This window comes from Oncorhynchus mykiss, chromosome 32 (genome assembly GCF_013265735.2).
Source record: "Oncorhynchus mykiss isolate Arlee chromosome 32, USDA_OmykA_1.1, whole genome shotgun sequence".
NCBI classification, from domain to species: Eukaryota; Metazoa; Chordata; class Actinopteri; order Salmoniformes; family Salmonidae; genus Oncorhynchus; species Oncorhynchus mykiss.
In genome coordinates, this window is record NC_050572.1 from 1,674,066 (window position 1) to 1,692,871 (window position 18,806).

General features: G+C 50.3%; 1 protein-coding gene across 1 annotated transcript in view; it reads right to left on the reverse strand.

Moving 5' to 3' along the window:
• klhl38a (kelch-like family member 38a) overlaps positions 1-18,581 on the reverse strand; it is a 34,668-nt gene extending 16,087 nt beyond the window's left edge. Inside the window, exons 1-2 of the mRNA XM_036971407.1 lie at positions 18,322-18,581; positions 3,530-3,721 (exon numbers count right to left, since the gene is read on the reverse strand). Coding sequence (XP_036827302.1) covers positions 3,530-3,720 — 191 coding nt within the window. The 5' untranslated portion in view covers position 3,721; positions 18,322-18,581. The remainder of the gene's footprint in view (positions 1-3,529; positions 3,722-18,321) is intronic.
• Between the last annotated feature and the right edge of the window lie 225 nt (positions 18,582-18,806).

The following is an 18,806-nucleotide window of genomic DNA, read 5'->3' on the forward strand; positions in this document are numbered from 1 at the left end:
ATATAACCACAGTCTGGTTTCTACATATAACTCAGTCTGGTTTCTACATATAACTCAGTCTGGTTTCTACATATAACCACAGTCTGGTTTCTACATATAATCACAGTCTGGTTTCTACATATAACCACAGTCTGGTTTCTACATATAACTCAGTCTGGATTCTACATATAACTCAGTCTGGTTTCTACATATAATTCAGTCTGGTTTCTACATATAACTCAGTCTGGTTTCTACATATAACTCAGTCTGGTTTCTACATATAACTCAGTCTGGTTTCTACATATAACTCAGTCTGGTTTCTACATATAACTCAGTCTGGTTTCTACATATAACTCAGTCTGGTTTCTACATATAACTCAGTCTGGTTTCTACATATAACTCAGTCTGGTTTCTACATATAACTCAGTCTGGTTTCTACATATAACTCTGTCTGGTTTCTACATATAACTCTGTCTGGTTTCTACATATAACCACAGTCTGGTTTCTACATATAACTCAGTCTGGTTTCTACATATAACTCAGTCTGGTTTCTACATATAACTCAGTCTGGTTTCTACATATAACTCAGTCTGGTTTCTACATATAACTCAGTCTGGTTTCTACATATAACTCAGTCTGGTTTCTACATATAACTCAGTCTGGTTTCTACATATAACTCAGTCTGGTTTCTACATATAACTCAGTCTGGTTTCTACATATAACTCAGTCTGGTTTCTACATATAACTCAGTCTGGTTTCTACATATAACTCAGTCTGGTTTCTACATATAACTCTGTCTGGTTTCTACATATAACTCTGTCTGGTTTCTACATATAACCACAGTCTGGTTTCTACATATAACTCAGTCTGGTTTCTACATATAACTCAGTCTGGTTTCTACATATAACTCAGTCTGGTTTCTACATATAACTCAGTCTGGTTTCTACATATAACTCAGTCTGGTTTCTACATATAACTCAGTCTGCTTTCTACATATAACTCAGTCTGGTTTCTACATATAACCACAGTCTGGTTTCTACATATAACCACAGTCTGGTTTCTACATATAACTCAGTCTGGTTTCTACATATAACTCAGTCTGGTTTCTACATATAACTCAGTCTGGTTTCTACATATAACCACAGTCTGGTTTCTACATATAACCACAGTCTGGTTTCTACATATAACTCAGTCTGGTTTCTACACATAACTCAGTCTGGTTTCTACATATAACCACAGTCTGGTTTCTACATATAACTCAGTCTGGTTTCTACATATAACCACAGTCTGGTTTCTACATATAACCACAGTCTGGTTTCTACAAACAGAGCAACTCACACCTCATGAGTCCTATCGGTACACGCATGCACCTCATGTACATTGTACTGTGCATTGTACTGTACCCTCCTACAGTATACCCACTTTTCAAAACACCAGCTCTGCTCCCAGACTGGTGTATTAACGAAAATGTGGTAGTCTCTGTGTAATGTTGTCTTGTTCTAGGTGAGGTTGTGTTGTGTTAGGTTCTGTAGTCGTGTTGTGCTAGGTGAGGTTCTGTAGTCGTTATGTGAGGTTCTGTAGTCCTGTTGTGTTTGGTGAGGTTCTGTAGTCGTGTTGTGCTAGGTGAGGTTCTGTAGTCGTGTTGTGTTTGGTGAGGTTCTGTAGTCGTCTTGTGTTGGGTGAGGTTCTGTAGTCGTCTTGTGTTTAGGTGAGGTTCTGTAGTCGTGTTGTGTTTGGTGAGATTCTGTAGTCGTGTGTGCTAGGTGAGGTTCTGTAGTCTTGTGCTAGGTGAGGTTCTGTAGTCATGTTGTGCTAGGTGAGGTTCTGTATTTGTGTTGTGCTAGGTGAGGTTCTGTATTTGTGTTGTGCTAGGTGAGGTTCTGTAGTCGTGTTGTGCTAGGTGAGGTTCTGTAGTTGTGTTGTTGTGCTAGGTGAGGTTCTGTAGTCGTGTTGTGCTAGGTGAGGTTCTGTATTTGTGTTGTGCTAGGTGAGGTTCTGTATTTGTGTTGTGCTAGGTGAGGTTCTGTAGTCGTGTTGTGCTAGGTGAGGTTCTGTAGTTGTGTTGTTGTGCTAGGTGAGGTTCTGTAGTCATGTTAGGTGAGTTCTGTATTTGTGTTGTGCTAGGTGAGGTTCTGTAGTCGTGGTGTGCTAGGTAAGGTTCTGTAGTTGTTATGTGTTTGGTGAGGTTCTGTAGTCGTGTTGTGCTAGGTGAGGTTCTGTAGTCGTGTTGTGCTAGGTGAGGTTCTGTATTTGTGTTGTGCTAGGTGAGGTTCTGTAGTCGTGTTGTACTAGGTGAGGTTCTGTAGTCATGCTAGGTGAGGTTCTGTAGTCGTGTTGTGCTAGGTGAGGTTCTGTAGTCATGTTAGGTGAGTTCTGTATTTGTGTTGTGCTAGGTGAGGTTCTGTAGTCGTGTTGTGCTAGGTGAGGTTGTGTAGTCGTGTTGTGCTAGGTGAGGTTCTGTAGTCGTGTTGTGTTTGGTGAGTTTCTGTAGTCATGTTGTGCTAGGTGAGGTTCTGTAGTTGTGTTGTTGTGCTAGGTGAGGTTCTGTAGTCGTGTTGTGCTAGGTGAGGTTCTGTAGTCATGTTAGGTGAGTTCTGTATTTGTGTTGTGCTAGGTGAGGTTCTGTAGTCGTGTTGTGCTAGGTGAGGTTGTGTAGTCGTGTTGTGCTAGGTGAGGTTCTGTAGTCGTGTTGTGCTAGGTGAGGTTCTGTAGTCGTGTTGTGCTAGGTGAGGTTCTGTATTTGTGTTGTGCTAGGTGAGGTTCTGTAGTCGTGTTGTACTAGGTGAGGTTCTGTAGTCATGCTAGGTGAGGTTCTGTAGTCGTGTTGTGCTAGGTGAGGTTCTGTAGTCATGTTAGGTGAGTTCTGTATTTGTGTTGTGCTAGGTGAGGTTCTGTAGTTGTGTTGTGCTAGGTGAGGTTCTGTAGTCGTGTTGTGCTAGGTGAGGTAGTCGTGTTGTGTTTGGTGAGTTTCTGTAGTCATGTTGTGCTAGGTGAGGTTCTGTAGTTGTGTTGTTGTGCTAGGTGAGGTTCTGTAGTCGTGTTGTGCTAGGTGAGGTTCTGTAGTCATGTTAGGTGAGTTCTGTATTTGTGTTGTGCTAGGTGAGGTTCTGTAGTCGTGTTGTGCTAGGTGAGGTTGTGTAGTCGTGTTGTGCTAGGTGAGGTTCTGTAGTCGTGTTGTGCTAGGTGAGGTTCTGTAGTCGTGTTGTGCTAGGTGAGGTTCTGTAGTCGTGTTGTGCTAGGTAAGGTTCTGTAGTTGTATTAGGTGAGGTTCTGTAGTCGTTATGTGTTTGGTGAGGTTCTGTAGTCTTGTTGTGCTAGGTGAGGTTCTGTAGTCATGCTAGGTGAGGTTCTGTAGTCGTGTTGTGCTAGGTGAGGTTCTGTAGTCATGTTAGGTAAGTTCTGTATTTGTGTTGTGCTAGGTGAGGTTCTGTAGTCGTGTTGTGCTAGGTAAGGTTCTGTAGTCGTGTTGTGCTAGGTAAGGTTCTGTATTCGGGATGTCTTCTGCTCTCTGTATAATGAATCAATGAGTTTGAACTGTATTGTAGCTGACCTGAAGTATCGGCTGGAGGACACCAGTACGTTCCTATGGCAGGGGATCTCTGTGTTGTCTGAACAGAGCAGCACGTCTGTTAGGATCCTCTCCTGTCTCAGCCTGTTCAGCTGGGACAGCAGGAGGGAAGACAGCTCTGGGTCTCTAAACGGGAACCCTTGGAGGGTCTTCAGGGACTCACAGAGAGCCATTCTGTTGGAGGGGGTGGGGGGAGGGGGAAATGGGGATGGAGAGTGGGGGGGGGGGGGAAATGGGGATGGAGAGTGGGGGGGAAATGGGGATGGAGAGTGGGGGGGGGGGGGAAATGGGGATGGAGAGGGGGGGAGATGGGGGGGGAGGGGGAAATGGGGATGGAGAGTGGGGGGGGGGGGGGGGGGGGGGGGGGAATGGGGATGGAGAGAGGGGGGGGAGGGGGAGGGGGGAGAAAGAAGTGTGGAGAGAGAGAATAACTATATTGACTGGTTGTATGAGTTGGGGTCAATTTTTGTTCAATATAAGTCAGATCACACAATGAATAAATGTAAATAATGAATAGAAACATTAAGAGTTCATTCTGTACAGTGTCTTCAGGAAGTCTTCAGACCCCTGGATCCAATCCACAGTTTGTTGTGTTACAGCCTGAATTCAAAATAGATTCAATTGATGTTCTCTCACCCATCTACGTACAAACATAAACACCCCATAATGATAAAGTTAATGTGTTTTTAGAAAATGTTGGCAAATTGATTAAAAATGAAATACAGAAATATCTTATTTACATAGGTATTCACACCCCCCGAGTCAATACTTTGTAGAATCACCTTTGACAGCGATTACAGCTGTGAGTCTTTCAGGGTGAGTCTCTAAGAGTGATTACAGCTGTGAGTCTTTCAGGGTGAGTCTCTAAGAGTGATTACAGCTGTGAGTCTTTCAGGGTGAGTCTCTAAGAGTGATTACAGCAGTGAGTCTTTCTGGGTAAGTCTCTAAGAGTGATTACAGCTGTGAGTCTTTCAGGGTGAGTCTCTAAGAGTGATTACAGCTGTGAGTCTTTCAGGGTAAGTCTCTAAGAGTGATTACAGCTGTGAGTCTTTCAGGGTAAGTCTCTAAGAGATTTGCACACCTGGATTGTACTATATTTGTACAATATTCAAGCTCTATCAAGTTGGTTGTTGACCATTGCTCGACATTCATTTCCAAGTTTTGCCACAGATTTTCAAGCAGATTTAAGTCAACTGTAACCACTCAGGAACATTCACTGTCTTCTTGGTAACTCCAGTGTTTGTTTGGCCTTGTGTTTTAGGTTATTGTCCTGCTGAAAAGTGCATTTGTCTCCCAGAGTCTGTTGGAAAGCAGAACCAGGTGTTCCTCTAGGATTTTGCCTGTGCTTATCTCTATTCCGTTTATTTTTTATCCTAAACAACTCCCTAGTCCTTGTCGATGACAAGAATATCCATAACATGAAGCAGCCACCATGCTTGAAAATATGAAGAGTGGTAATCGGTGATGTGATGTGTTAAACCTTATTTAAATAAGTATTCAGACCTTTTGCTATGAGACCCAAAATTGAGCTCAGCTGCATCCTGTTTCCATTGATCATCTTTGAGATGTTTCTACAACTTGTTTGGGGTCCACCAGGAGTAAATTCAATTGATTGGACATGATTTGGAAAGGCACACACCTGTCTATATAAGGTCCCACAGTTGACAGTGCATGTCAGAGAAAAAACCAAGCCATGAGGTCGAAGGAATTGTCCGTAGAGCTCCGAGACAGAATTGTGTCAAGGCACAGATCTGGTGAAGGGAACCAAAACACTTACGCAGCATTGAAGGTCCCCAAGAACACAGTGGCATCCATCATTCTTAAATGGAAGAAGTTTGGAACCACCTAGACTCTTCCTAGAGCTGGCCACTCTGCCAAACTGAGCAATCGGGGGAGAATGGCCTTGGTCAGGGAGGTGACCAAGAACCCAATGGTCACTCTGACAGAGGTCCAGAGTTCCTCTGTGGAGATGGTTGTCCTTCTGGAAGGTTCTCCCATCTCTACAGCACTCCACCAATCAGGCCTTTATGGTATTGCGGCCAGACGGAAGCCACTCTTCAGTAAAAGGCACATGACAGCTCGTTTAGAGTTTGCCAAAAAGCACCTAAAGACTCTCAGACCATGAGAAACAAGTCTCTAGTCTGATGAAACCAAGATTGAACTCTTTAGCCTCAATGCCAAGCGTCACGTCAGGAGAACCCTGGCACCATCCTTATGGGGAAGCATGGTGGTGGCAACATCATTATGAGGGTATGCTTTCATCCGCAGGTACTGGGAGACAAGCCAGGATCGAGGGAAAGATGAACGGAGCAAAATACAGAGAGATCGTTGATGAAAACCTACTCCAGAGTACTCAGGACCTCAGACTGGGCGAAGGTTCACCTTCCAACAGGAGAAGAAGCCTAAGCACACAGCCAAGACAACGTAAGAGTGGCTTTAGGACAAGCCTCTGAATGTCCTCTGACCAGGGTACCTCTAACCAGAGTCCTAACTCACTACTTCTGACCAGGGTCCTAACTGACTACTTCTGACCAGGGTCCTAACTCACTACTTCTGACCAGGGTCCTAACTCACTACTTCTGACCAGGGTCCTAACTCACTACTTCTGACCAGGGTCCTAACTCACTACTTCTGACCAGGGTCCTAACTCACTACTTCTGACCAGGGTCCTAACTCACTACTTCTGACCAGGGTCCTAACTCACTACTTCTGACCAGGGTCCTAAGGCTCTGGTCAGACATCTGACCAGTTTCCTCTTAGTGTTCCATTGGCTCAACAGAGCAGTCATAAAAAACATTCCCATAATTAAACCAACAACCACCACAACTGTCCATGTTGCTGCTGACTCCCTGCTAGGACACACACTGAGTCCCAGGCTGAGGCCTTGAAGGCAGGCAGCTTTCTCTATGTTGCTGCTGACTCCCTGCTAGGACACACACTGAGTCCCAGGCTGAGGCCTTGAAGGCAGGCAGCTTTCTCCATGTTGCTGCTGACTCCCTGCTAGGACACACACTGAGTCCCAGGCTGAGGCCTTGAAGGCAGGCAGCTTTCTCCATGTTGCTGCTGACTCCCTGCTAGGACACACACTGAGTCCCAGGCTGAGGCCTTGAAGGCAGGCAGCTTTCTCCATGTTGCTGCTGACTCCCTGCTAGGACACACACTGAGTCCCAGGCTGAGGCCTTGAAGGCAGGCAGCTTTCTCCATGTTGCTGCTGACTCCCTGCTAGGACACACACTGAGTCCCAGGCTGAGGCCTTGAAGGCAGGCAGCTTTCTCCATGTTGCTGCTGACTCCCTGCTAGGACACACACTGAGTCCCAGGCTGAGGCCTTGAAGGCAGGCAGCTTTCTCTATGTTGCTGCTGACTCCCTGCTAGGACACACACTGAGTCCCAGGCTGAGGCCTTGAAGGCAGGCAGCTTTCTCCATGTTGCTGCTGACTCCCTGCTAGGACACACACTGAGTCCCAGGCTGAGGCCTTGAAGGCAGGCAGCTTTCTCCATGTTGCTGCTGACTCCCTGCTAGGATACACACTGAGTCCCAGGCTGAGGCCTTGAAGGCAGGCAGCTTTCTCCATGTTGCTGCTGACTCCCTGCTAGGACACACACTGAGTCCCAGGCTGAGGCCTTGAAGGCAGGCAGCTTTCTCCATGTTGCTGCTGACTCCCTGCTAGGACACACACTGAGTCCCAGGCTGAGGCCTTGAAGGCAGGCAGCTTTCTCCATGTTGCTGCTGACTCCCTGCTAGGACACACACTGAGTCCCAGGCTGAGGCCTTGAAGGCAGGCAGCTTTCTCCATGTTGCTGCTGACTCCCTGCTAGGACACACACTGAGTCCCAGGCTGAGGCCTTGAAGGCAGGCAGCTTTCTCTATGTTGCTGCTGACTCCCTGCTAGGACACACACTGAGTCCCAGGCTGAGGCCTTGAAGGCAGGCAGCTTTCTCTATGTTGCTGCTGACTCCCTGCTAGGACACACACTGAGTCCCAGGCTGAGGCCTTGAAGGCAGGCAGCTTTCTCCATGTTGCTGCTGACTCCCTGCTAGGACACACACTGAGTCCCGGGCTGAGGCCTTGAAGGCAGGCAGCTTTCTCCATGTTGCTGCTGACTCCCTGCTAGGACACACACTGAGTCCCGGGCTGAGGCCTTGAAGGCAGGCAGCTTTCTCCATGTTGCTGCTGACTCCCTGCTAGGACACACACTGAGTCCCGGGCTGAGGCCTTGAAGGCAGGCAGCTTTCTCCATGTTGCTGCTGACTCCCTGCTAGGACACACACTGAGTCCCGGGCTGAGGCCTTGAAGGCAGGCAGCTTTCTCCATGTTGCTGCTGACTCCCTGCTAGGACACACACTGAGTCCCGGGCTGAGGCCTTGAAGGCAGGCAGCTTTCTCCATGTTGCTGCTGACTCCCTGCTAGGACACACACTGAGTCCCAGGCTGAGGCCTTGAAGGCAGGCAGCTTTCTCCATGTTGCTGCTGACTCCCTGCTAGGACACACACTGAGTCCCAGGCTGAGGCCTTGAAGGCAGGCAGCTTTCTCTATGTTGCTGCTGACTCCCTGCTAGGACACACACTGAGTCCCAGGCTGAGGCCTTGAAGGCAGGCAGCTTTCTCCATGTTGCTGCTGACTCCCTGCTAGGACACACACTGAGTCCCAGGCTGAGGCCGGAAAGGCAGGCAGCTTTCTCCATGTTGCTGCTGACTCCCTGCTAGGACACACACTGAGTCCCGGGCTGAGGCCTTGAAGGCAGGCAGCTTTCTCCATGTTGCTGCTGACTCCCTGCTAGGACACACACTGAGTCCCAGGCTGAGGCCTTGAAGGCAGGCAGCTTTCTCCATGTTGCTGCTGACTCCCTGCTAGGACACACACTGAGTCCCGGGCTGAGGCCTTGAAGGCAGGCAGCTTTCTCCATGTTGCTGCTGACTCCCTGCTAGGACACACACTGAGTCCCGGGCTGAGGCCTTGAAGGCAGGCAGCTTTCTCCATGTTGCTGCTGACTCCCTGCTAGGACACACACTGAGTCCCGGGCTGAGGCCTTGAAGGCAGGCAGCTTTCTCCATGTTGCTGCTGACTCCCTGCTAGGACACACACTGAGTCCCAGGCTGAGGCCTTGAAGGCAGGCAGCTTTCTCCATGTTGCTGCTGACTCCCTGCTAGGACACACACTGAGTCCCAGGCTGAGGCCTTGAAGGCAGGCAGCTTTCTCTATGTTGCTGCTGACTCCCTGCTAGGACACACACTGAGTCCCAGGCTGAGGCCTTGAAGGCAGGCAGCTTTCTCCATGTTGCTGCTGACTCCCTGCTAGGACACACACTGAGTCCCGGGCTGAGGCCTTGAAGGCAGGCAGCTTTCTCCATGTTGCTGCTGACTCCCTGCTAGGACACACACTGAGTCCCAGGCTGAGGCCTTGAAGGCAGGCAGCTTTCTCCATGTTGCTGCTGACTCCCTGCTAGGACACACACTGAGTCCCAGGCTGAGGCCTTGAAGGCAGGCAGCTTTCTCTATGTTGCTGCTGACTCCCTGCTAGGACACACACTGAGTCCCAGGCTGAGGCCTTGAAGGCAGGCAGCTTTCTCTATGTTGCTGCTGACTCCCTGCTAGGACACACACTGAGTCCCAGGCTGAGGCCTTGAAGGCAGGCAGCTTTCTCCATGTTGCTGCTGACTCCCTGCTAGGACACACACTGAGTCCCGGGCTGAGGCCTTGAAGGCAGGCAGCTTTCTCCATGTTGCTGCTGACTCCCTGCTAGGACACACACTGAGTCCCGGGCTGAGGCCTTGAAGGCAGGCAGCTTTCTCCATGTTGCTGCTGACTCCCTGCTAGGACACACACTGAGTCCCGGGCTGAGGCCTTGAAGGCAGGCAGCTTTCTCCATGTTGCTGCTGACTCCCTGCTAGGACACACACTGAGTCCCGGGCTGAGGCCTTGAAGGCAGGCAGCTTTCTCCATGTTGCTGCTGACTCCCTGCTAGGACACACACTGAGTCCCAGGCTGAGGCCTTGAAGGCAGGCAGCTTTCTCCATGTTGCTGCTGACTCCCTGCTAGGACACACACTGAGTCCCAGGCTGAGGCCTTGAAGGCAGGCAGCTTTCTCTATGTTGCTGCTGACTCCCTGCTAGGACACACACTGAGTCCCAGGCTGAGGCCTTGAAGGCAGGCAGCTTTCTCCATGTTGCTGCTGACTCCCTGCTAGGACACACACTGAGTCCCGGGCTGAGGCCTTGAAGGCAGGCAGCTTTCTCCATGTTGCTGCTGACTCCCTGCTAGGACACACACTGAGTCCCAGGCTGAGGCCTTGAAGGCAGGCAGCTTTCTCCATGTTGCTGCTGACTCCCTGCTAGGACACACACTGAGTCCCAGGCTGAGGCCTTGAAGGCAGGCAGCTTTCTCTATGTTGCTGCTGACTCCCTGCTAGGACACACACTGAGTCCCAGGCTGAGGCCTTGAAGGCAGGCAGCTTTCTCTATGTTGCTGCTGACTCCCTGCTAGGACACACACTGAGTCCCAGGCTGAGGCCTTGAAGGCAGGCAGCTTTCTCCATGTTGCTGCTGACTCCCTGCTAGGACACACACTGAGTCCCGGGCTGAGGCCTTGAAGGCAGGCAGCTTTCTCCATGTTGCTGCTGACTCCCTGCTAGGACACACACTGAGTCCCGGGCTGAGGCCTTGAAGGCAGGCAGCTTTCTCCATGTTGCTGCTGACTCCCTGCTAGGACACACACTGAGTCCCGGGCTGAGGCCTTGAAGGCAGGCAGCTTTCTCCATGTTGCTGCTGACTCCCTGCTAGGACACACACTGAGTCCCGGGCTGAGGCCTTGAAGGCAGGCAGCTTTCTCCATGTTGCTGCTGACTCCCTGCTAGGACACACACTGAGTCCCGGGCTGAGGCCTTGAAGGCAGGCAGCTTTCTCTATGTTGCTGCTGACTCCCTGCTAGGACACACACTGAGTCCCAGGCTGAGGCCTTGAAGGCAGGCAGCTTTCTCCATGTTGCTGCTGACTCCCTGCTAGGACACACACTGAGTCCCAGGCTGAGGCCTTGAAGGCAGGCAGCTTTCTCTATGTTGCTGCTGACTCCCTGCTAGGACACACACTGAGTCCCAGGCTGAGGCCTTGAAGGCAGGCAGCTTTCTCCATGTTGCTGCTGACTCCCTGCTAGGACACACACTGAGTCCCAGGCTGAGGCCGGAAAGGCAGGCAGCTTTCTCCATGTTGCTGCTGACTCCCTGCTAGGACACACACTGAGTCCCGGGCTGAGGCCTTGAAGGCAGGCAGCTTTCTCCATGTTGCTGCTGACTCCCTGCTAGGACACACACTGAGTCCCGGGCTGAGGCCTTGAAGGCAGGCAGCTTTCTCCATGTTGCTGCTGACTCCCTGCTAGGACACACACTGAGTCCCGGGCTGAGGCCTTGAAGGCAGGCAGCTTTCTCCATGTTGCTGCTGACTCCCTGCTAGGACACACACTGAGTCCCGGGCTGAGGCCTTGAAGGCAGGCAGCTTTCTCCATGTTGCTGCTGACTCCCTGCTAGGACACACACTGAGTCCCAGGCTGAGGCCTTGAAGGCAGGCAGCTTTCTCCATGTTGCTGCTGACTCCCTGCTAGGACACACACTGAGTCCCAGGCTGAGGCCTTGAAGGCAGGCAGCTTTCTCTATGTTGCTGCTGACTCCCTGCTAGGACACACACTGAGTCCCAGGCTGAGGCCTTGAAGGCAGGCAGCTTTCTCCATGTTGCTGCTGACTCCCTGCTAGGACACACACTGAGTCCCAGGCTGAGGCCGGAAAGGCAGGCAGCTTTCTCCATGTTGCTGCTGACTCCCTGCTAGGACACACACTGAGTCCCGGGCTGAGGCCTTGAAGGCAGGCAGCTTTCTCCATGTTGCTGCTGACTCCCTGCTAGGACACACACTGAGTCCCAGGCTGAGGCCTTGAAGGCAGGCAGCTTTCTCCATGTTGCTGCTGACTCCCTGCTAGGACACACACTGAGTCCCGGGCTGAGGCCTTGAAGGCAGGCAGCTTTCTCCATGTTGCTGCTGACTCCCTGCTAGGACACACACTGAGTCCCGGGCTGAGGCCTTGAAGGCAGGCAGCTTTCTCCATGTTGCTGCTGACTCCCTGCTAGGACACACACTGAGTCCCGGGCTGAGGCCTTGAAGGCAGGCAGCTTTCTCCATGTTGCTGCTGACTCCCTGCTAGGACACACACTGAGTCCCAGGCTGAGGCCTTGAAGGCAGGCAGCTTTCTCCATGTTGCTGCTGACTCCCTGCTAGGACACACACTGAGTCCCAGGCTGAGGCCTTGAAGGCAGGCAGCTTTCTCTATGTTGCTGCTGACTCCCTGCTAGGACACACACTGAGTCCCAGGCTGAGGCCTTGAAGGCAGGCAGCTTTCTCCATGTTGCTGCTGACTCCCTGCTAGGACACACACTGAGTCCCGGGCTGAGGCCTTGAAGGCAGGCAGCTTTCTCCATGTTGCTGCTGACTCCCTGCTAGGACACACACTGAGTCCCAGGCTGAGGCCTTGAAGGCAGGCAGCTTTCTCCATGTTGCTGCTGACTCCCTGCTAGGACACACACTGAGTCCCAGGCTGAGGCCTTGAAGGCAGGCAGCTTTCTCCATATTGCTGCTGACTCCCTGCTAGGACACACACTGAGTCCCAGGCTGAGGCCTTGAAGGCAGGCAGCTTTCTCCATGTTGCTGCTGACTCCCTGCTAGGACACACACTGAGTCCCAGGCTGAGGCCTTGAAGGCAGGCAGCTTTCTCCATGTTGCTGCTGACTCCCTGCTAGGACACACACTGAGTCCCAGGCTGAGGCCTTGAAGGCAGGCAGCTTTCTCTATGTTGCTGCTGACTCCCTGCTAGGACACACACTGAGTCCCAGGCTGAGGCCTTGAAGGCAGGCAGCTTTCTCCATGTTGCTGCTGACTCCCTGCTAGGACACACACTGAGTCCCAGGCTGAGGCCTTGAAGGCAGGCAGCTTTCTCCATGTTGCTGCTGACTCCCTGCTAGGACACACACTGAGTCCCAGGCTGAGGCCTTGAAGGCAGGCAGCTTTCTCTATGTTGCTGCTGACTCCCTGCTAGGACACACACTGAGTCCCAGGCTGAGGCCTTGAAGGCAGGCAGCTTTCTCCATGTTGCTGCTGACTCCCTGCTAGGACACACACTGAGTCCCAGGCTGAGGCCTTGAAGGCAGGCAGCTTTCTCTATGTTGCTGCTGACTCCCTGCTAGGACACACACTGAGTCCCGGGCTGAGGCCGGGAAGGCAGGCAGCTTTCTATTTCCATTCTGCCTCCTAAATCATCCAAATGGATCCCATGTAGCAATTGGCCACATCTCCACGTCACTGGCTAACTTCATCAGAGCTGTTACATGAACCAGTTGTTTTTCTCTCTCCCCCACCCGTCCCCTCAACCCTCTCCCTCTCTCCCTCACCCCTCTCTCTCTAACTCCCCCACCCCTCACCCCTCTCCCTCTCTCCCCCACCCCATCTCTCTCTCCCCCACCCCTCTCTCTCTAACTCCCCCACCCGCTCTCTCTAACTCCCCCACCCCTCTCTCTAACTCCCCCACCCCCTCTCTCCTCCACCCCCTCTCTCCCTCTCCCCACCCCTCTCTCCCTCTCCCCCACCCCTCTCTCTCTCTCCCTCACCCTGCTCTCTCTAACTCCCCCACCCCTCTCTCTCTAACTCCCCCACCCCTCTCTCTCTAACTCCCCCACCCCGCTCTCTCTCTAACTCCCCCACCCCGCTCTCTCTCTAACTCCCCCACCCCTCACTCTCTCTCCCCCACCCCTCTCTCTCTAACTCCCCCACCCCTCTCTCTCTAACTCCCCCACCCGCTCTCTCTAACTCCCCCACCCCTCTCTCCCCCACCCCGCTCTCTCTCTAACTCCCCCACCCCGCTCTCTCTCTAACTCCCCCACCCCTCTCTCCCTCACCCCGCTCTCTCTCTCTCTCTCTCCCCCACCCCGCTCCCTCTCTAACTCCCCCACCCCGTTCTCTCTCTAACTCCCCCACCCCGCTCTCTCTAACTCCCCCACCCCGTTCTCTCTCTAACTCCCCCACCCCGTTCTCTCTCTAACTCCCCCACCCCGCTCTCTCTCTAACTCCCCCACCCCTGTCTCCCCCACCCCGAATTCTCTCTCTAACTCCCCCACCCCGCTCTCTCTCTAACATCCCCACCCCTCTCTCTCTCTCCCCCACCCCGCTCTCTCTCTAACTCCCCCACCCCGTTCTCTCTCTAACTCCCCCACCCCGTTCTCTCTCTCTCTCCCCCACCCGTCTCCCCCACCCCGCTCTCTCTCTAACATCCCCACCCCTCTCTCTCTCTCCCCCACCCCCTCTCTCTTTCCCCCACCCCTCTTTCTTTCCCCCACCCCTCTCTCTCTCCCCCACCCCCTCTCTCTCTCCCCCACCCCTCTCTCTCTCCCCCACCCCTCTCTCTCTCCCCCACCCCTCTCTCTCTCTCCCCCACTCCTCTCTCTCGCTTACTCCCCACTCTTCTCTCTCTCTCTCTCTCTCTCTCTCTCTCTCTCCCCCACCTCTCTCGCTCTCTCTCCCCCACCCCCCTCTCTCTCTCTCCCCCACCTCCCTCTCTCTCTCTCCCCCACCTCTCTCTCTCTCTCTCCCCCACCTCTCTCTCTCTCTCTCTCCCCCACCTCTCTCTCTCTCTCCCCCACCCCCTCTCTCTCTCTCCCCCACCTCTCTCTCTCTCTCCCCCCCACCTCTCTCTCTCTCTCTCCCCACCCCCTCTCTCTCCCCCACCCCTCTCTCTCTCTCCCCCACTCCTCTCTCTCTCTCCCCCACTCCTCTCTCTCGCTTACTCCCCACTCTTCTCTCTCTCTCTCTCTATCTCTCTCCCCCACCTCTCTTTCTCTCTCTCCCCCACCCATCTCTCTCTCTCCCCCACCTCTCTCTCTCTCTCTCCCCCACCTCTCTCTCTCTCTCCCCCACCTCTCTCTCTCTCTCACCCACCCCCTCTCTCTCTTTCCCCCACCTCTCTCTCTCTCTCTCCCCCACCTCTCTCTCTCTCTCCCCACCCCCTCTCTCTCTTTCCCCCACCTCTCTCTCTCTCTCCCCCACCTCTCTCTCTCTCTCTCTCCCCCACCTCTCTCTCTCTCTCTCCCCCACCTCTCTCTCTCTCTCTCTCTCTCCCCCACCCCTCTCTCTCTCTCCCCCACCCCTCTCTCTCCCTCTCTGTGTCCCCCACTACCTCCCTCAGGGGTTTGCCCTTGACGATCGTCTAGCTGTGGTGTGTAGACGAGAGCATTTCCTAGAGCTAGTGTCAGAACTAAGTCAGCTAATCACCAGAGACAGCTATTCATGTGATTTAGTCAGGGATCACTGGGCCACCCTGTCTGGTATATTTGGAAACTTTAATCATTATTATGTATTATTAAATAGCTGCCATGGCTCACGAGGAGTGACGTCTGTCACAACACGGTATTCCCCAGACTTTGTGAAGCCTAAATTGGATTGTAACATAAACACCTCTTTATGGATCGCTCACAAATGTTAATATTGGAAGTTGAGTGGGTTGTCCTGTAGCTACGTAAATAGTATTTACTATGGAAAGTTGGATGCCATAGTTGTGTTTTTTATTTATCCCAATGAACGGCAGGTACTGGGCGTTAGTAAAGGATATGTGAAATCAACAGAAATACCCTATAGATCTATAGATGAACGATAGGAGAATCAACAGAAATACCCTATAGATCTATAGATGAACGATAGGAGAATCAACAGAAATACCCTATAGATCTATAGATGAACGATAGGAGAATCAACAGAAATACCCTATAGATCTATAGATGAACGATAGGAGAATCAACAGAAATACCCTATAGATCTATAGATGAACGATAGGAGAAACAACAGAAATACCCTATAGATCTATAGATGAACGATAGGAGAAACAACAGAAATATACCCTATAGATCTAAATTAGACACAGGGTTGACCCTGACCCCCAATACCTTAGACACAGGGTTGACCCTGACCCCCAATACCTTAGACACAGGGTTGACCCTGACCCCCAATACCTTAGACACAGGGTTGACCCTGACCCCCAATACCTTAGACACAGGGATGACCCTGACTCCCAATACCTTAGACACAGGGTTCCCATGATGCACGGCACGACCAGGCTATATTTCTCCCAACAAATCTGTTAAATTAGCCTCATCAAATGTCCCGACACAAACAGACTTATAACTACAGCCAGCTGTATATACTACTGTTCAAACGCTTGTGGTCACTTAGAAATGTCCTTGTTTTTGAAAATAGTACCCCGCAAAACACCCGTCTCAACGTCAACAGTGAAGAGGCGACACCGGGATTGTCACACCCTGACCATAGAGAGACACTGTTTCTCTATGGTATAGTAGATCAGGGCATGAATAGGGGGTGATCTAGTATTTCTATGTCTATGTTGTGTTCTAGTTTCTTTTACTATGTTGGTGTTTTGTATGATTCCCAATTAGAGGCAGCTGGTAATCGTCGTCTCTAACTGGGGATCATATTTAAGTTGTTATTTTCACACCTGTGTCTGTGGGATCTTGTTTATATTTAGTTGCCTGTAAGCACTTCATTGACTTCACGTTTCGTTCGTTCTTTATTGTTTTTGTGCGTTTCACTAAATAAATATGTGGAAACCATATCACGCTGCACCTTGGTCCAATGATTCTTACAACGAACGTGACAGGGATGCTGGCTTTCTAGGCAGAGTTCCTCTGTCCAGTCTCAGCGTTAACAGTAAAGAGGTGACTCCAGGATGCTGGTCTTCTAGGCAGAGCTCCTCTGTCCAGTCTCAGCGTTAACAGTAAAGAGGTGACTCCAGGATGCTGGCTTTCTAGGCAGAGTTCCTCTGTCCAGTCTCAGCGTTAACAGTAAAGAGGTGACTCCAGGATGCTGGTCTTCTAGGCAGAGCTCCTCTGTCCAGTCTCAGCGTTAACAGTAAAGAGGTGACTCCAGGATGCTGGTCTTCTAGGCAGAGTTCCTCTGTCCAGTCTCAGCGTTAACAGTAAAGAGGTGACTCCAGGATGCTGGTCTTCTAGGCAGAGTTCCTCTGTCCAGTCTCAGCGTTAACAGTAAAGAGGTGACTCCAGGATGCTGGTCTTCTAGGCAGAGTTCGTCTGTCCAGTCTCAGCGTTGACAGTAAAGAGGTGACTCCAGGATGCTGGTCTTCTAGGCAGAGTTCCTCTGTCCAGTCTCAGCGTTAACAGTAAAGAGGTGACTCCAGGATGCTGGTCTTCTAGGCAGAGTTCCTCTGTACAGTGTCTGTGTTCTTTTGCCCATCTTAATCTTTTATTTTTATTGGCCAGTCTGAGATATGGCTTTTTCAAAGAGTCACCTCTTTATTGTTGACATTGAGGCTGGTGTTTTGTGGGTACTATTTAATGAAGCTGCCAGTTGACGACTTGTGTCTGTTTCTCAAACTAGACACTCTAATGTACTTGTCCTCTTGCTCAGTTGTGCACCGGGGCCTCCCACTCATCTTTCTATTCTGGTTAGAGCCTGTTTCGCGCTGTTCTGTGAAGGGAGTAGTACACAGCATTGTACGAGATCTTCAGTTTCTTGGCAATTTCTCGCATGGAATAGCTTTCCTTTCTCAGAAGAAGAATAGACGAGTTTCAGAAGAAAGTTCTTTGTTTGTGGCCATTTTGAGCCTGTAATCGAACCCACAAATGCTGATGCTCCAGATACTCAACTAGTCTAAAGAAGGACAATTGTATTGCTTCTTTAATCAGAACAACAGTTTTCAGCTGTGCTAACATAATTGCAAAAGGGCTTTATAATGTCTACACTGTGTTTCTGATAAATTGTATATTTCATTGGTCATTTCAATGGACAATAAATGTGCTTTTCTTTCAACAACAAGGACATTTCTAATTGACCCCAAACTTTGAACGGTACTGTAACTATAGTCAGATCAGATCTATAACTATAGTCAGATGTATAACTATAATCAGATCAGATCTATAACTATAGTCAGATGTATAACTATAATCAGATATATAACTATAGTCAGATCTATAACTACAGTCAGATGTATAACTATAGTCAGATCTATAACTATAGTCAGATCTATAACTACAGTCAGACATATAACTATAGTCAGATATATAACTATAGTCAGATGTATAACTATAGTCAGATATATAACTATAGTCAGATCAGATCTATAACTATAGTCAGATCAGATCTATAGTCAGATCAGATCTATAACTATAATCAGATCAGATCTATAGTCAGATCAGATCTATAACTATAGTCAGATCAGATCTATAACTATAGTCAGATCAGATCTATAACTACAGTCAGATCAGATCTATAGTCAAATCAGATCTATAGTCACATCAGATCTATAACTATAGTCAAATCAGATCTATAACCATAGTCAGATGTATAACTATAATCAGATCAGATCTATAGTCAGATCAGATCTATAGTCACATCAGATCTATAGTCACATCAGATCTATAACTATAGTCAGATCAGATCTATAGTCAGATCAGATCTATAACTATAGTCAGATGTTTAACTATAGTCAGATCAGATGTATAACTATAATCAGATCAGATCTATAGTCAGATCAGATCTATAGTCAGATCAGATCTATAGTCAGATCAGATCAGATTTATAACTATAGTCAGATCAGATCTATAACTACAGTCAGATCGATAACCAGACATCAATAACTTTTGCCACATTATGAGTTCCTTGAAGATGATGTATCTATAGTAATCTCACTAGCCTCATGGTGGAGGGGGGACTCCATCTTACCTCTCCTCAGTCTGGATCTTCGATCCACAGCCTCCAGGCAGAGAGTCTGTATCTTGGGGAATCAGAAAAAGCTCAGTCACAAAAAAGCTTAAACAATATCCTCCTCACAGTCACAAATGTAACTTCAGCAAACGCGTTAAAGTTTCAGAGTGCGCATGGAGAAGAGGTTCTGTGAGGTTTCGGATCTGTGCCTGCCTATGTTAGTTGGCTTGCCATGAGGCCACTGCGTACATTCCTGCTGCTAATAATATCTCAGCGGGCCGCGGTCCTCCCCGTCCTCTCATGTGACAGACAGTCCGTCGTGCGTCCTAGCGGTGTGTTTACTATGGCAGCAAAATGGCTCCTCTCTCAGCCCAGAGACTAGAGACCTGGGGGGTTGGTGGGGGGTTGGTGGTGGGTGGGGAGGCTCCTCTCCCAGCCCAGAGACTAGAGACCTGGGGGGTTGGTGGTGGGTGGGGAGGCTCCTCTCCCAGCCCAGAGACTAG